Source organism: Rattus norvegicus, chromosome X, assembly GCF_021556685.1.
Source record: "Rattus norvegicus strain SHRSP/BbbUtx chromosome X, alternate assembly SHRSP_T2T, whole genome shotgun sequence".
Taxonomy (NCBI): domain Eukaryota; kingdom Metazoa; phylum Chordata; class Mammalia; order Rodentia; family Muridae; genus Rattus; species Rattus norvegicus.
Genome location: NC_141554.1, coordinates 27,597,201 through 27,615,778, shown reverse-complemented (window position 1 = coordinate 27,615,778; position 18,578 = coordinate 27,597,201). Strand labels below are relative to the sequence as shown.

Below are 18,578 nucleotides of genomic sequence, written 5' to 3'. Positions count from 1 at the left end.
TTTGGTGGCTGTATGTATATGGGCTGGATCCCCAGGTAGGGCAGGCTCTGAATGGCCATTCCTTCAGTCTCTGCTCCAAACTTTGTCTCCATATCTCCTCCTATGAGTATTTTTGTTCCCCTTTAAGAATGACTGAAGCATCCACACTTGGGTCATCCTTCTTGAGCTACATGTGGTCTGTGGGTTGTATCTTGGGCAATCAGAGTTTTGTGGCTAATATCTACTTATCAGTGAGTTCATACCATATGTGTGTGTGTTGTGACTGGGTTACCTCGCTCGGGATATTTTCTAGTTCCATTCATTTGCCTATGAATTAGAGAGTAAGACTACCATTTTAGTAATGGTACTGTTTTTTTTTTTTTGTTTCCTATTGTTCAGCTTTATGGTTATTCATTTCCTATGAATTACCTGAATTAATTTTAGAATCCTATATTGATTTATTTATAATATTGATTTAGATTGTTATTTCTGTCTTTTTGTTGTTTTGAGACAGTGTCTTCCTCTATAAACCAGGTTGGCCTTAAAACCAAAGATACGCTGTCTCTGTCTCTTAAGTGTTGGGATTAAAGGTGTGTGCTACCATATATTTTGGCAGGAACAAGAAGTTGAAACCATAACTTTAAGCATACTAAGTGCATGATCAACCATAGTTATATCCCCAGCTACATTATCTGTATAATTTAATATCAGTAATGTATATTTAAAAGATATACAAAGAAAAAACAGAGATATAGCTCTGTGGCAGTGTGTATGTTTGGTATCCACGAGGCCTTGTTGAGTCTTTAGCATTAAAACTAAATAAGGAAATAAGTAAATTATATTAGTAGATATTGACATTTTGTCAGTTTAAATGGACTCCACTTACGACTGTCTAAAATATATTCTCTTTAAGAAATGTTTATTTGTTCAGTTAGTATGTGTTTGGAGTGGGTACATTCATACCACAGTCTGCCCATAGAAGTGGTTCTCTGTTTCTACCATATGAGTTCTGGGACTCAAACTAAGGTTGTCATTGGTAGCAGGCCTTTAGCTGCTAAGCCATCTCCCTGGCCCTAAATGGCTTCTGTATATACGCTGAAAGTGTTGTAATTTTTATCCCAGTAAATGCAATTTGGAAATTCCAAAGGTGTCTATTATATTTATCAATTATTTTTTGTCTTTTTTTTACTGTTTTTTTCTTCTTTTCTGGTATTCCAAGACTTATTCTTTTACCATTCTCTTTTGGTATCAACTGCCTTTAGCCATTTGGCTTGTAAAAAATTAACCTAGTTCTCCTTTATTACTAAAGAATCTTATTTGAAAAATAATCATATGTTGCTATGGTGGTTTAAATGAGAATGTTTCCATAGGCTCATATGTTCGAATGTTTGGTCCCTGGTTAGCGACCTGTTTCAGGAGGATGAGGAGGTATGGCCTTGTTGGAGAAGGTATCTCAGTGGGGATGGGCTTTAAAGTTTCCAAAGACTCTTGCCATTCCCATGGGCTCTCTCTTTGCCTCCTGCTTAAAGATAAAGATGTTCTGGCCACTATGCCTTTGTTCAACCAACACCATCATGAACTTTAATAATTCTTTGAAAACGTCAAGCCCATTTATTTTATAGGTTACCTTGGTCATGATATTTCATCACGGCCTATACCCAGAAGATACTCTACCATACCACAAGGACACGTGCTCCACTATGTTCATAGCAGCTGTATTCATAATAGTCAGAAACTGGAAGCAACTCAGATGTCCATCAACCAAAGAGTGGATATAGAAAATGTGGTTCATCTACACAATGGAATACTATTCAGCTATCAAAAAAGTACATTATGAATTTTCCAGGCAAATGGGTAGAACTAGAAAATATCATCCTTAGTGAGGCAACCCAGACCCAAAATGACATGCATGGTATGTACTCACTGATAAGTGGATATTAGCCATAAAGTACAGGCTACCTATGATACATTCCATAGACCCAAAGAAACCAAATAACAAGTAAGGCCCAAGGGAGGATGGTTAATTCTTTCTCAGAAGGGGAGATGAAATAGATATTGGAGTTGGATGGAGGGAGTTAACTGTGAGAGAAGGGTGTTGGGGAGGGAGTAGGACATGGGGGCAAGGAGGGATCAGGTATAGAGAGAGCAGGGAAGAGAGAACTGAAATCAGAGGTGGGAGGAAGGAGCAATCTCTAGGACATGCCAGAGACCTGAGATAGTTGGAAGCCCAAGGGTGTCTATGGGGGCAATTCCAGAAGAAACTCTTAGCAGTAGGGGATATGGATCCTGAAGTGGCCACTTCCTGTAGCCAGGCAGGACTCCTAGTGGAAGGATAAGGACAGCATTTCACAACATCTTTGACTTAGAATGTGTCCTGCTACAAGATGTGCAGGGACAAAGATTGAACAGAGATGGAGGGAAGGGCCAACCAATGACTGGCCCAAATTAAGATCTATCCCATGGACAAGAACCAATACCTGACACTACTAATAATACTCTGTCATGCCTGTAGACAGGAGTCTAGCATAACTGTCCTCTGAGAGGCTCCTGCAACAGCCAATGGAAAGAGATGCAGAGACTCACAGTCAAACATGAGATGAAACTTGGGGAGTCTTGTAGAAGAGTTGTGGGAAGGACTGATGGATCTGAAAAGAATCCAGACTCCACAGGAAGACCAAGATTCAACTAACCTGGACCCCTGGGGGCTCCCAGAGACCGAACCACCAACCAAGGAACAAACATGGGCTGGGCCTAGGTCCCCTGCACATATGTAGCAGATGTGCAGCTTGGTCTTTATGTGGGTCCTCCAACAACTGGATCTGGGGTTATCCCTGACTCTGTTGCCTGCCTATGGATCCTCTTACCCTAACTGGGCCACCTTGCCACCTTGTCTGCTTTCAGTGTGAGAGTATTTGTTCCAGTCTTTCAATGATTTGATGTGCAACTGGCAAGGGTTTTAATTTGGTTATTGTGGGGTTGGTTCTTTTTGTTATTGTTTATTAAATTTGCATTTGATCCTTTAAATATTGTTTTTTAATTTTAAAATGTTATGGTGTGTGTGTGTGTGTGTGTGTGTGTGTGTGTGTGTGTGTGTGTGTGTGTGAAGATCAGAGAAGAACATTCAGGAGTTGTTCTGTCTTTTCACCATGAGTTCCAGGGATCTTCCCTTTTATCGACTGAGCCATCTTGCTGGATTTCTATGTTCAATTTATTTTGAGTATGTCTTTAATTGTTTGTCAAAAAACCTTTTTCTATGAAAGTTGCTTTGAAATTCTCTAATTAGCTTCGTGGTGTTTGTTTTCTTTCTAATCTGTCTGAGATCTGCACTTGAAAACTTCATGATTCTTGGTATGATAAAGAATTTTCAGTTTAAGTCCAAACATGTGAGTTTTAATTTATTCTCATCTTATATTTGGGCAGGCATTCTGTGACTGTTGTAGTATGTGAAGGTGGGCATGCATTGCTGGCGGGTGTAAGAGGTAAGAGTATGCTTTGATTTCTCATTTGACCTTTCCTGACACCTCCTCAACAGGATCTGGTAAAGCAATACATTTCATTATAGCCTGCGAGTGGAAGATAGTTGTAAGGTTTTTCTTGGTGACGGTAAGGGTGAGGGTGAACCACTATTTCTTTTGTGGTGTTTGGCTCAAGTAGAGCAGTTTTTATGTAAAAATAAAAATAAGTCTGTTACTAGGTTGGCTTACAGGCAGAGAGTATTGGTCTACAGTGGTTCATACTTCCAGTTTCCCTGTCAGCGTGTGTAATATCCAGTCTGTGATATAAAGATTAAAAGCAAATCCAGAGAACTCACTGCTCAAGCATTCCTAGGGCCCAAGGTCACCACCAAACAGTCTCTACTTTCTAGAGTATCTTATGGTGCTTTCCCCTACATACAATGTTCTAGAATATTAGTTATACTTAGCAAGAAGAATAAGGAAAGTATATCTAATTTACCTTCACAGAAGTAGAAACCCACGAGATTCTTTTGAATATACTAATTTGACTAAGTCATTCTATAGTTTAAACAACCTAATAATGTCCACTACCAACAGCATCATATTCTAAAACAAAAACCTCACTGAGGAAGACAGACTATGAGATAAAGTCCTACATTCTCAAAGTTCATCACTGTAATTTCTTTTTATTAACTTGAGTGTTTCTTATTTACATTTCGAGTGTTATTCGCTTTCCCGGTTTCCGGGCAAACATCCCCCTAATCCCTCCCCCCTCCCCTTCCTTATGGGTGTTCCCCTCCCCATCCTCCCCCCATTGCCGCCCTCCCCCCAACAATCACATTCACTGGGGGTTCAGTCTTAGCAGGACCAAGGGCTTCCCCTTCCACTGGTGATCTTACTAGAATATTCATTGCTACCTATGAGGTCAGAGTCCAGGGTCAGTCCATGTATAGTCCTTAGGTAGTGGCTTAGTCCCTGGAAGCTCTGGTTGCTTGGCATTGTTGTTTATAAGGGGTCTCGAGCTCCTTCAAGCTCTTCGAGTTCTTTCTCTGATTCCTTCAACGGGGGTCCCGTTCTCAGTTCAGTGGTTTGCTGCTGGCATTCGCCTCTGTATTTACTGTATTCTGGCTGTGTCTCTCAGGAGCGATCTACATCCGGCTCCTGTCGGCCTGCACTTCTTTGCTTCATCCATCTTGTCTAATTGGATGGCTGTATATGTATGGGCCACATGTGGGGCAGGCTCTGAATGGGTGTTTCCTTCGTTGTCTGTTTTAATCTTTGCCTCTCTATTCCCCACCAAGGGTATTCTTGTTCCCCTTTTAAAGAAGGAGTGAAGCATTCACATTTTGATCATCCGTCTTGAGTTTCATTTGTTCTAGGCATCTAGGGTAATTCAAGCATTTGGGCTAATAACCACTTATCACTGAGTGCATACCATGTGTGTTTTTCTGTGATTGGGTTACCTCACTCAGGATGATATTTTCCAGTTCCAACCATTTGCCTACGAATTTCATAAAGTCATTGTTTTTGATAGCTGAGTAATATTCCATTGTGTAGATGTACCACATTTTCTGTATCCATTCCTCTGTTGAAGGGCATCTGGGTTCTTTCCAGCTTCTGGCTATTACAAATAAGGCTACTATGAACATAGTGGAGCACGTCTCTTTTTTATATGTTGGGGCATCTTTTGGGTATATGCCCAAGAGAGGTATAGCTGGATCCTCAGGCAGTTCAATGACCAATTTTCTGAGGAACCTCCAGACTGATTTCCAGAATGGTTGTACCAGTCTGCAATCCCACCAACAATGGAGGAGTGTTCCTCTTTCTCCGCATCCTTGCCAGCATTTGCTGTCACCTGAGTTTTTGATCTTAGCCATTCTCACTGGTGTGAGGTGAAATCTCAGGGTTGTTTTGATTTGCATTTCCCTTATGACTAAAGATGTTGAACATTTCTTTACATGTTTCTCAGCCATTCGGCATTCCTCAGCTGTGAATTCTTTGTTTAGCTCTGAACCCCACTTTTTTAATAGGGTTATTTGTCTCCCTGCGGTCTAACTTCTTGAGTTCTTTGTATATTTTGGATATAAGGCCTCTATCTGTTGTAGGATTGGTAAAGATCTTTTCCCAATCTGTTGGTTGCCGTTTTGTCCTAACCACAGTGTCCTTTGCCTTACAGAAGCTTTGCAGTTTTATGAGATCCCATTTGCCGATTCTTGATCTTAGAACATAAGCCATTGGTGTTTTGTTCAGGAAATTTTTTCCAGTGCCCATGTGTTCCAGATGCTTCCCTAGTTTTTCTTCTATTAGTTTGAGTGTATCTGGTTTGATGTGGAGGACCTTTATCCACTTCGACTTAAGCTTTGTACAGGGTAATAAGTATAGATTGATCTGCATTCTTCTACATGCTGACCTCCAGTTGAACCAGCACCATTTGCTGAAAATGCTATCTTTTTTCCATTTGATGGTTTTGGCTCCTTTGTCAAAAATCAAGAGCCCTTAGGTGTGTGGGTTCATTTCTGGGTCTTCAATTCTGTTCCATTGGTCTATCTGTCTGTCTCTGTACCATATACCATGTCTCTGTACCAATACCATGCAGTTTTTATCACTATTGCTCTGTAATACTGCTTGAATTCAGGGATAGTGATTCCCCCTGAAGTCCTTTTATTGTTGAGGATAGTTTTAGCTATCCTGGGTTTTTTGCTATTCCAGATGAATTTGCAAATTGTTCTGTCTAACTCTTTGAAGAATTGGATTGGTATTTTGATGGGGATTGCATTGAATCTGTAGATCGCTTTTGGTAGAATGGCCATTTTTACTATATTAATCCTGCCAGTCCATGAGCATGGGAGATATTTCCATCTTCTGAGGTCTTCTTCAATTTCTTTCCTCAGCGTCTTGAAGTTCTTATTGTACAGATCATTTACTTGCTTGGTTAAAGTCACACCGAGGTACTTTATTTTATTTGGATCTATAATGAAGGGTGTCGTTTCCCTAATTTCTTTCTCGGCTTGTTTCTCTTTTGTGTAGAGGAAGGCTACTGATTTATTTGAGTTAATTTTATACCCAGCCACTTTGCTGAAGTTGTTTATCAGCTTTAGTAGTTCTCTGGTGGAACTTTTGGGATCACTTAAATATAATATCATATCATCTGCAAATAGTGATATTTTGACTTCTTCTTTTCCGATGTGTATCCCCTTGACCTCCTTTTGTTGTCTGACTGCTCTGGCTAGAACTTCAAGAACTATATTGAATAAGTAGGGAGAGAGTGAGCAGCCTTGTCTATTCCCTGATTTTAGTGGGATTGCTTCAAGTTTCTCTCCATTTAGTTTAATGTTAGCAACTGGTTTGCTGTATATGGCTTTTACTATGTTTAGGTATGGGCCTTGAATTCCTATTCTTTCCAGGACTTTTATCATGAAGGGGTGTTGAATTTTGTCAAATGCTTTCTCAGCATCTAATGAAATGATCATGTGGTTTTGTTCTTTCAGTTTGTTTATATAATGGATCACGTTGATGGTTTTCTGTATATTAAACCAGCCCTGCATGCCTGGGATGAAGCCTACTTGATCATGGTGGATGATTGTTTTGATGCGCTCTTGGATTCGGTTTGCCAGAATTTTATTGAGTATTTTTGCATCGATATTCATAAGGGAAATTGGTCTGAAGTTCTCTTTCTTTGTTGGGTCTTTGTGTGGTTTAGGTATAAGAGTAATTGTGGCTTCATAGAAAGAATTCGGTAGTGCTCCATCTGTTTCAATTTTGTGGAATAGTTTGGATAATATTGGTATGAGGTCTTCTATGAAGGTCTGATAGAATACTGCACTAAACCCATCTGGACCTGGGCTCTTTTTGGTTGGGTGACCTTTAATGACTGCTTCTATTTCCTTAGGAGTTATGGGGTTGTTTAACTGGTTTATCTGTTTCTGATTTAACTTTGGTATATGGTATCTGTCTAGGAAATTGTCCATTTCCTGCAGATTTTCAAGGTTTGTTGAATATAGGCTTTTATAGTAAGATCTGATGATTTTTTTGAATTTCCTCTGAATCTGTAGTTATGTCTCCCTTTTCATTTCTGATTTTGTTAATTTGGACACACTCTCTGTATCCTCTCGTTAGTCTGGCTAAGGGTTTATCTATCTTGTTGATTTTCTCAAAGAACCAACTTTTGGTTCTGTTGATCCTTTCTATGGTCCTTTTTGTTTCTACTTGGTTGATTTCAGCTCTGAGTTTGATTATTTCCTGCCTTCTACTCCTCCTGGGTGTATTTGCTTCTTTTTGTTCTAGAGCTTTTAGGTGTGCTGTCAAGCTGGTGACATATGCTCTTTCCTGTTTCTTTCTGCAGGCACTCAGAGCTATGAGTTTTCCTCTTAGCACAGCTTTCATTGTGTCCCATAAGTTTGGGTATGTTGTACCTTCATTTTCATTAAATTCTAAAAAGTCTTTAATTTCTTTCTTTATTTCTTCCTTGACCAGGTTATCATTGAGTAGAGCATTGTTCAATTTCCACGTACATGTGGGCATTCTTCCCTTATTGTTATTGAAGACAAGCTTTAGGCCGTGGTGGTCGGATAGCACGCATGGGATTATTTCTATCTTTCTGTACCTGTTGAGGCCCATTTTTTGACCAATTATATGGTCAATTTTGGAGAAAGTACCATGAGGAGCTGAGAAGAAGGTATATCCTTTTGGTTTTAGGATAGAATGTTCTATAAATATCTGTTATGTCTATTTGGCTCATGACTTCTCTTAGTCTGTCTACGTCTCTGTTTAATTTCTGTTTCCATGATCTGTCCATTGATGAGGGTGGGGTGTTGAAATCTCCTACTATTATTGTGTGAGGTGCAATGTGTGTTTTGAGCTTTAGTAAGGTTTCTTTTACGTATGTAGGTGCCCTTGTATTTAGGGCATAGATATTTAGGATTGAGAGTTCATCTTGGTGGTATTTTCCTTTGATGAATATGAACTGTGCTTCCTTATCTTTTTTGATGACTTTTAGTTGAAAATCGATTTCATTTGATATTAGAATGGCTACTCCAGCTTGCTTCTTCTGACCATTTGCTTGGAAAGTTGTTTTCCAGCCTTTCACTCTGAGGTAGTGTCTGTCTTTGTCTCTGAGGTGTGTTTCCTGTAGGCAGCAGAATGCAGGGTCCTCGTTGCGTATCCAGTTTGTTAATCTATGTCTTTTTATTGGGGAGTTGAGGCCATTGATATTGAGAGATATTAAGGAATAGTGATTATTGCTTCCTGTTATATTCATATTTGGATGTGAGGTTATGTTTGTGTGCTTTTCTTCTCTTTGTTTTGTTGCCAAAACCATTAGTTTCTTGCTTCTTCTAGGGTAAAGCTTGCCTCCTTATGTTGGGCTTTACCATTTATTATCCTTTGTAGGGCTGCATTTGTAGAAAGATATTGTGTAAATTTGGTTTTGTCATGGTATATCTTGGTTTCTCCATCTAGGTTAATTGAGAGTTTTGCAGGATACAGTAACCTGGGCTGGCATTTGTGTTCTCTTAGGGTCTGTATGACATCTGTCCAGGATCTTCTGGCTTTCATAGTTTCTGGCGAAAAGTCTGGTGTGATTCTGATAGGTCTGCCTTTATATGTTACTTGACCTTTTTCCCTTACTGCTTTTAATATTCTTTCTTTATTTTGTGTGTTTCCTGTTTTGACTATTATGTGACGGGAGGAGTTTCTTTTCTGGTCCAATCTATTTGGAGTTCTGTAGGCTTCTTGTATGCTTATGGGTATCTCTTTCTTTAGGTTAGGGAAGTTTTCTTCTATGATTTTGTTGAAGATATTTACTGGTCCTTTGAGCTGGGAGTCTTCACTCTCTTCTATACCTATTATCCTTAGGTTTGATCTTCTCATTGAGTCCTGGATTTCCTGTATGTTTTGGACCAGTAGCTTTTTCCACTTTACATTATCTTTGACAGTTGAGTCGATGATTTCTATGGAATCTTCTGCTCCTGAGATTCTCTCTTCCATCTCTTGTATTCTGTTGGTGAAGCTCGTATCTACAGCTCCTTGTCTCTTCTTTTGGTTTTCTATATCCAGGGTTGTTTCCATGTGTTCGTTCTTGATTGCTTCTATTTCCATTTTTAATTCCTTCAACTGTTTGATTGTGTTTTCCTGGAATTCTTTCGGGATTTTTGCGTCTCCTCTCTATGGGCTTCTACTTGTTTATTTATGTTTTCCTGGAATTCTTTCAGGGATTTTTGCGATTCCTCTCTGTAGGCTTCTACTTGTTCTCTAAGGGAGTTCTTCACGTCTTTCTTGAAGTCCTCCAGCATTATGATCAAATATGATTTTGAAACTAGATCTTGCTTTTCTGGTGTGTTTGGATATTCCGTGTTTGCTTTGGTGGGAGAATTGGGCTCCGATGATGCCATGTAATCTTGGTTTCTGTTGCTTGGGTTCCTGCGCTTGCCTCTCGCCATCAGATTATCTCTAGTGTTACTTTGTTCTGCTATTTCTGACAGTGGCTAGACTGTCCTATAAGCCTGTGTGTCAGGAGTGCTTTAGACCTGTTTTTCTGTTTTCTTTCAGCCAGTTATGGGGACAGAGTGTTCTGCTTTCGGGCGTGTAGTTTTTCCTATCTACAGGTCTTCAGCTGTTCCTGTGGGCCTGTGTCTTAAGTTCACCAGGCAGGTCGCTTGCAGCAGAAAAGTTGGTCTTACCTGTGGTCCCGAGGCTCAAGTTTGCTCGTGGGGTGTTGCTTATGAGCTCTCCGCGGCGGCAGCCACCAGGAAGATCTGCGCCGCCCTTTCCAGGAGCTTCCATGCACCAGGGTTGCAGATGGCATTTGGTGTTTTCCTCTGGAATCAGTAATGTGTACAGAGTGCAGTCTCTTCTGGTTTCCCAGGCGTGTCTGCCTCTCTGAAGGTTTAGCTCTCCCTCCCACGGGATTTGGGTGCAGAGAACTGTTTATCTGGTCGGTCCCTTCAGGTTCCGCTGGTGTCTCAGACGCAGCGGACCTGCTGCTCCTGGGCCCTCCTCTACGGGAACCCAGAGGCCATATACAGTTTCCTCTTGGGCCAGGGATGTGGGCAGGGGTGGGCAGTGTTGGTGGTCTCTTCTGCTCTGCAGCCTCAGGAGTGCCCACCTGTCCAGGCGGTGAGGTTTCCCTCCCACGGGGTTTGGGAGCAGAGAGCTGCTGCCAGCAGGGATCCGCCAGTTTGGGACTCCCGCTAAATACCCATCACTGTTCTTAAAAGCAATACACATTCTGAATGTTTCATGATTTCACAATTGGGGCTTATAGTTGTATATTTCTTATTTCAATGTATAATCTGGTAAATGATACATTTTCTTAAAAGTTGCTTTACAGCCCAAAGTATGGTACGCTAGCACAGGCTCTGTGTGTACATGTGCATGTGTGCCCTGTGCCAAGTGTAGCGAGAGCTGTCATTATTAGAACAGCTAGAATACTTACCTTCTATAGGTAACCGTCGCCGTATGGCCAGGCGCTCCATTTTCCGCTGTGTCTCTGCTAGGCTAAAAAGGACTCCATATACATACTGGCGAGCTGAGCGGAACAGGAGAGCAGCTGGAGGCAGCTCCATGTTACATTCATCCTCGATACATACAGGGATTTTAATCTCACCCTAGAAAGAATATGGTCCGGGGAAAAGAAGAAAAGAAATTCTTCAAGGTTTAGATAATGAACCGTAGCTTCTGGAATCAAATGAATTTACTCTTTGTATTCAGAGACATTTTCAGATTAGAAAGAAGCTGGAAGGAGCCCTGCTGACTATAGCCAGCTTATAAACTATATTTCATTTGTAAAGCTCAGATCTGATGAGTAGTTGACTATCAGGGGGAATCTACCTTAGATATTTTGTTTGTTTTGGTTTTTTTTTTTTTTTTTGTTTTTTGTTTTTTGAGATAGGATCTCACTGTATAACTCTGGATGGACTGGGACTCATTTTGTAGACCAAGCTGACCTGGAACTCAGAACTCCACCTACCTTTGCTTCCAGATTGCTGGGATTAAAAGCTTGTGCTACCATGCCTGGTTTAAACATTTTGTTGGTAATTTGTATGTTAAGACCAGAGGGAGGGAGTAGGTGTTCATAAGTAGCAGAAGAGATAAGGAACAAGTAGAAAAGATTCTCCTTAGATGGTGCCACCAGAACCATCCTATCAACATAGTATTGTTTCAAAATTTTACAATTTACATTTCTCTCTTAGCATCTTTATTTATAGCTTAGTCCCGATTCCTACTAATTTCTCCTTTTCTGAGGCTCCTTAATAACAAGGAAGGTCAAAAATATACATGCTTCCCTTATACCTCTTGAAATACACTGATCAGTAGGCTGGGGATATAGCTTAATGCTACTTAATGCTACGGTGCTTGTCTGGAATGTGCAAGACCCTAGGTTCAATCTCCATGACTGCTTCCCCGAAAGAAAAATAACAATTATCAGACTTTTGTCTGCTAGATTTTATAACTTAGTCTCAGTAACTATGAGATACACAGAGCACAGGAAGGTAGATAGGGATGTGTTCCCTCACCTTAGTAAGGACATGGTAAATATACGGATACATAAGACCCCTTCGGTGTCTGTGCTCAGCAACCCTCAAGACTTCTGGAGCTACTGGAGGTAAGGGTGGAATGGTGATATCCATGTGGTTCCTTGTAGACATAGATAACAGAGATGGGATGTGAGGTTCACTTTCAGTTGCGTTTGTTTCTGAAGCTCCAGCATCAACAGGCTGTACCCAAGCTCCTCTGTCACCACTGGGATCTTCCCATCCAGGCTGTTGTTGAACTGCTTCTGTGACTTGTCTTAAAAAAAAAAAACAGAAACAGCATAAGACAGGAAAGGGAAGTTAATAAAGATATTTCCACTCAAGTCCTGATCATGAAGACACACAAAACTTTCTGATGGTCAAGATGCTGGGTTAGGACTGGACTTGACACCTTTCCTCTCAGTGATCATCACTGTCCCCTGTCCTTCACCTGACACAGACCAAAGAATAAAAAGTCATGGAAGTCACTCTGGATTCTTTATATTTTTAAGATGTCATGTTTAGAGTCTACCCACACATAGTCTTAGAAAATAATTAAGATTTTAATCTCAAAATAGCTCTGTCTCTTTAGAGTTATAGTCTAAAAACAATGAAGCCAGTATATGAGACCTATATTTCTTACTAATGAACTGTTTCAATATTTCAACTATATAAATTCTTTAATTCTTTTAACCTTCAATCCATGTTCCTCACAAACTGAAAAAAAAAACAGGATTGTTATGTAGCACATCCATGTTAGGGCTTCTTAAGCAACTGCCTTTCCTATATGGTCTGGCTATCTGAAAGTGAGCACCTGCAGAAGGATAAAGGGCAAAGAGTAACAAAAGGAAGTCAGGAACATACACTTCTCTGCATTTCTTCTGAACACGTTTCTTATGGTTGTTAAATTGACACTTACTCAGAACCAGCTCCATTTGCCTCGTCACCATCAGAGGAAGAGGAATGGGAAGAATCTGGTCCCAAAGGAGGTGAAGTTTTGGAAGTCAGGCAGTTAGGAAACTGGGATGTATTAGAGTCATAAGAAACAGCCCAATTGGCAAAGGAACTGTCCTGTAGCATGGCATCCTCAGAGAAAGCATGGGATTCTCCCACACTATGGGAGAAGAGAAGAGATGAGTTGGGTCCCATTGGAAATGGTGGTGGATATTTCATTTTCTGGGGCATCTGGCGAGAAAACTAAAGAATAAAACAGACAGAAAAGCTATTTAACATTTTAGCAGGAAACAGCATGGTTTCTTCAGAAGCTGTGACATAGTAGATGATACTAGTAGTAGAAACTGTTAAGGTATGAAATATCTACTGAAAATATTAAGATATCTAAATAGAATTTACCAGAGCCGGGAAAATTAATGAAACTAGATCTCTTAGAAATATTTTGTGACATTATCCAACACACACACACACACACACACACACACACACACACACACACACACACACACACAGAGTGTCCCAGTGATTACTATTTTAGATGCTCTCTTTCAATAGTCTTCTAGCCTCAAGGTACAAAACAATAAGACCTGAATAATCTAATTAACACTGAATCATCCTAACTCCTCAATCCAGATTATAAAAATCAGGAATGAGCCTGAGTCTTAACATAAGCAAGTGATCCTTGTCCCCTTCATGATTATATAATAAACAAACACTTACCATTGGCTTTCCAGGAGAAATAGGGCCCATTTGATTCCGTGGAAGGGGAGGATTTCCAAGCCGATTATTTCGAAAGCCTGAAGCCAAGAAAAGTGTTATGCTTCAGCAATCCTAATCATTTTACCATATTCATTACATCCTGTTAAGCCATCACTGCATTAAAAACCTGTTATAAAGTTTATGATCTGAGGATGTGGAACAGTGATAGAGCAGTTGCCCTACATGCAAAGAGCCACTGGTCAGATCCCTAGCATTGCCATCACAGGCTATTCCATGAATCTGGCTTTTCATACCTTGTGGGGTTTCCTTACACTGTCTTTGACATCCTCAAGATATCTAAGCTGGGCCCATGAGACTGAGATTATATACAGGTGTATTCACAAGCTGTTCCTTAGATGATAAATTCAATATTAATTCCTTTTAACTGAGTTCTCAGTTCACTTTGATAAATCTGTCAGCTTTACAATGGCAACAATTAATCAAGTCTTTCTATCAAGACAGTAAGTGACATGAAGTTTCTGTGGATAAGACGGCATCTGTCGGTGTAATACTGGTAGAATGGATAAGTGGCATGCTAGAGATCCTACACCTGGTATTTAATCCAGTAACAATACTACACACTAGGTATTGGGAGCCATGTTTCATACAAATGTGAAGTGAAGAGATCACTCAGCTAGTAAGCAACAGAAGAATTCAAAATTGAGCTTACTGCCAAAGACAAGGCTAATTTTACATGCACCAGGGCACAATGAGGGTTACTATTAGAAGCCCAAGCTAAGAAAAGTCCACCTATAAATGTGAAAAGGCAGGACACAGGCAGAAACAATGGACACCACTCTAGCCCTAAGGAATAAACTCAATTTAACAGCAGCTGGAAGCCTTACCTAGAAAGGAAGGACCCACTGGCAGTGAAGAGAGTTTGGTTGTGACTGAATAGTACTCAACTGCTTTCTTGAATCGTTCTATTTTGTCTTCTGTCCTAGACTGGATGTTGGAACATCAGATTTTCAGAAAAAGAAACAACATGAGAGTGTCTTTTTCATACAATATACACATTGAAAGTCAAAATGATAACAGAAACATGACCCAAGAAAGCATAAGATTAGCTAGGGAAAAAAAAAACATTAATCCCAGTGCTTTGGAGGCAGGCAGATCTCTGTGAGTTTGAGGCCAGTTTGATTGACATAGTCAGTTACAGGCCATCCAAGGCTATACAGTGAGATGCTGTCTCAAAAACAAAATATAAACAAACAGCATGCCCCTCTCCCAATCCACTGCCCCTCAAAACTCATAAGCCTAGTTCCATACCTGTGGCCTTCAACAATCTTCAGATGTAAATCCCCTTTGCCTAATATGTCAGTCATTTCTTCTCTTTCCAATCCCTTCCTCCCTTCCCTCTCGTCTGCAAATCACAAGCCTAATTCTAGACCATGGCCATGAACTCTCTTTGCTACTGAGACACTTTACCTGGATTAGTCCCTTCCTCCCTTTCCCAGCACCCCTTTCCCCAAACTTCCAATTTTCTTCCCCCCGCTGTAACCATCTCCACACCCAAAGGCCTCACTCTAGGTCTGTGGCCTTAGAACCTGCTTTCATCAAGAGTCATCTTTGACAGGCTCTTTCCTCTCCCATCCTTCTCTCTGTTGGCTGCCATCTGTGCACCCACAGGCCTAATTCCAGACCCATGGTTTGGGAGCTGTAGGGGTTCTATTGCTAAAATAAAACAGTATGACCAAAACAATGTAGGGAGGAGAGGGTTTAGTTCATCTTACAACTCTCAGGTCACACACAGTTCATCACTGAGGGAAATTAGAGCAGGAACTCAAGGCAGGAGGAACCTGGAGTCAGGAGCTGATGCAGAGGCCATGGATGAATGCTGTTACTGGCTTGCTTCCCCTGGCTTGCTCAGTTTGCTTTCTTATAGAACCCAGGCCCACCAGCCAAGGGGATGGAACTGTTCACAGTAGGCTGGAACCTCTCACATCAATTATCAATCAAAAAATGGCACCATAGGCTTGCCCACAGGTTAATCTGTTGAGGGCATTTTCTTAACTGAATAATTCCAACTTGTGCCAATTTGACAGAAAACTAATAATGACAACCCTTTGTCAACTTGACACTTAAGCATACTGTTGTTAAACTATAACCTTTCCTTTCTTGTTCATTCCAAAGACCTCATATTAATATTAATATCATAATATAAAACATACTTAACTTTAAAGGTCTCTTAAAACATTCCAGGTCTCTTTCAACATTTGAACCCTCTCCAAAATACTCAAAGCCTCTGAAAATATCTAAAGTCTCTTAACTATGGGCTCCTTTTTAATACTTTAAACATATACTTTTCTTTAAAAATTTATTTATTTTTGTTTACATACACATGTACATGAGCACAACACAGCATGCATATGGAGGACAACCTTTGAGAGGACAACTCTTCTTCCACTGTGGGTTCTGGGGATCACACACAGGTCATCAGACTTCCACAGCAAGCAATATTATCAACTAAGCCACTTGGCCAGCCCTTGTCAATCTTTTCAAAGAACCAACATTTTTGTCTGATAATTCTGTACTTTTTTTCAAAAGGTTTGTTGTTTTTATATGTGTGGGTGTTTTACCTGTATATATGTCATGTGTACTGCCAATGAAGGCCAGAAGGAGGTGTTGGATCCTGTGAAACTGGAGTAACAGAAGGTTCTTACTTGCCATGTGTGTACTGAGAACTGAACTCAGGTATTTGGCCAAACAAACAAACAAACAAACAAAAAGCAAAATCACCAAGTGTTGTTATCCACTGAGCCATCTCTCTAGCCCCTGTATTGTTAATTTAGTGTCTATTTTAGTAATTTCTACCTTCATTTTTATTATTTCTTGTTATCTGGGGGCATTTGGGTTTAGCTTCTTTTTCAAGAGTCTCAGGGTCCATCATTGGCTTCCTTTTCTCAAGGTCACTGATTTTTTTAAATCATTTATTTATTTATTTATTTATTTATTTATTTATTTATTTATTTATTGTGTGTGTGTGTGTGTGTGTGTGCGCGCGCGCGCGCGTGCACATATAGAAGTCAGAGGACGTCTTGCAGTAATCAGTTCTTTCCTTCATCTCATGAGTTGCAATGATTGAACTAAGTTCACTAAGTTGACAGCAAGTGCCTTTACACACGGAACCATATTGACAGATCTCTGATTTTTGTTTTGTTTTTTGAAACATGGTTTCTCTGTGTGGCCCTGGCTGTCCTGGAACTAGCTTAGCAATCCAGGTTGACCTCAAACTCCAAGATCTTCCTGCCTCTGCCTCCCAAGTGTTGGGACTAAAGGCCTGTGCTACCACCACCTGGCTGTTGTCTGATTTTTAAAATGCGAGCCATGTATAGCTTTACATTTTACCCTTAGGACTGAATGAATGGAATTCCAGATATGCTGTGCTATTTTTATTTGATGCTATAAATTTTGAATTTCTCTCTCATTTATCTTAGGAAACAAATGTATATTGTTTATTAGCCAAGTATTATGTATTTTCTGAGGTTAGATTTTTCTGTTCATTTCTAGTTTTATTCCACTGTTGTCTGATGGGTTTCACAGCTGTGAAGAGGTACCGTGACCAAGGCAAACATTTAATTGGAGATGGCTTCCAGTATCAGAGGTTTAATCATTATCACCATGGCAGAAAGCATGGCAGCATGCAGGCAAACATAGTGCTGGAGGAGCCAAGAGTTCAGCATCTTGATCCAAAGATAGCCAGGAGGAAATTGGATTTTTTCTTCACACTGGATATAGCTTGAGCATTTAAGACCTCAAAGTCCTATTTCCACAGTGCAAAACTTCCTCTAAGAAGGCCACACCTCCTAATATTGCCACTCCCTACAGAGCAAGCATTCAAATACACCAGTCTATAGGAAGACAAAATTATTCAAACCACCACATTCCCCTCTCTGGCCCCCATAGTCTAGTGGCCATAACGTAAGGCAAAATGCATTTAGTCCAATTTCAAAAGTCCCCATAGTCTATCACAGTCTAAATGTTTAAAAGTCTAAAGTCCAAAGTTTCTTCTGAGATTCATGCAATCTCTAAAGTGTAATTTCCTATAACCGAAAAGTAGATTATACACTTCCAACATACTATGGCATAGGATATAGATTACCATTCCAAAACGTAGGGAAGGGAGCATGGTAAGGAAATATTGGAGTAAAGCAAGACCAAAAACCAGCTGGGCAAACTCCAGACACTGTATGTATCTCCATGTCTGAATCCAAAAAGCTTTTCAGATCTCCAACTCCTTATATCTTTATCAACTGCAGTAGACTTCTTTCTCTTAGGGTAGTTCTACTCCCTATTTGCAGCTTTCCTCAGAAAGTATCCTGTAGCTCTGGCATCTCTAACATATTGTCTCCAAGGCACTCCAGGCTTTACCTTCACAGCGTTATGCAACAGCCTCTCTGAGCCTCCATACAGGGGCACCCCTGCCATACAATTGGCCTCAGCAACTTTACTTAGTCTCAGAGGGAGATTTCTTGACTCTAAAGCCAGAACTGCCAAAGCTGCCAAGTTCTGTTTGCTGGAGCTGGAACATGTTCTCCTCATTCAATTACATCTTCACCAGCTTTCTGTACTCAATGATTTCCTTCACTGCCTGCCTTGAAAGACTGGGCTGTCATGGAACTTCCTCTATAAACCAGGCTGGCCTTGAAATCAGAGATCTCCATGCCTCTGTCTCCTAAGTGCTGGGATTAAAGGCTTGTACCACCATGCCTGGACCTTAGCTTTTCTTTAATTCTTTTTCATTATAGATCTTTATAAACATGGCGACTATGCCATTCAATCTGGATCAAAAGCATGTGTCATCCCACCTCAAGATCCAGATCAAAAGCCTTTGTCTTCCAGCCTTAAGATCTGGATCAAGGATATTGTCTTCCTGTCTCAAGATCTGGAGCAGGTGTACCCTCCATTTCTGAATGGTAGT

The 18,578-nt window shown here is 40.4% G+C and overlaps 1 protein-coding gene across 2 annotated transcripts in view; it reads right to left on the bottom strand.

Moving 5' to 3' along the window:
• Nucleotides 1-18,578, bottom strand: part of Fam120c (family with sequence similarity 120 member C) — a 153,226-nt gene that overhangs the window by 50,653 nt on the left and 83,995 nt on the right. For both annotated transcript variants that reach the window (NM_001427708.1, XM_087600110.1), the window contains 5 exon segments: nucleotides 10,867-11,038; nucleotides 11,948-12,221; nucleotides 12,864-13,141; nucleotides 13,619-13,695; nucleotides 14,503-14,602. In NM_001427708.1, the coding sequence (NP_001414637.1) occupies nucleotides 10,867-11,038; nucleotides 11,948-12,221; nucleotides 12,864-13,141; nucleotides 13,619-13,695; nucleotides 14,503-14,602 (901 nt within the window).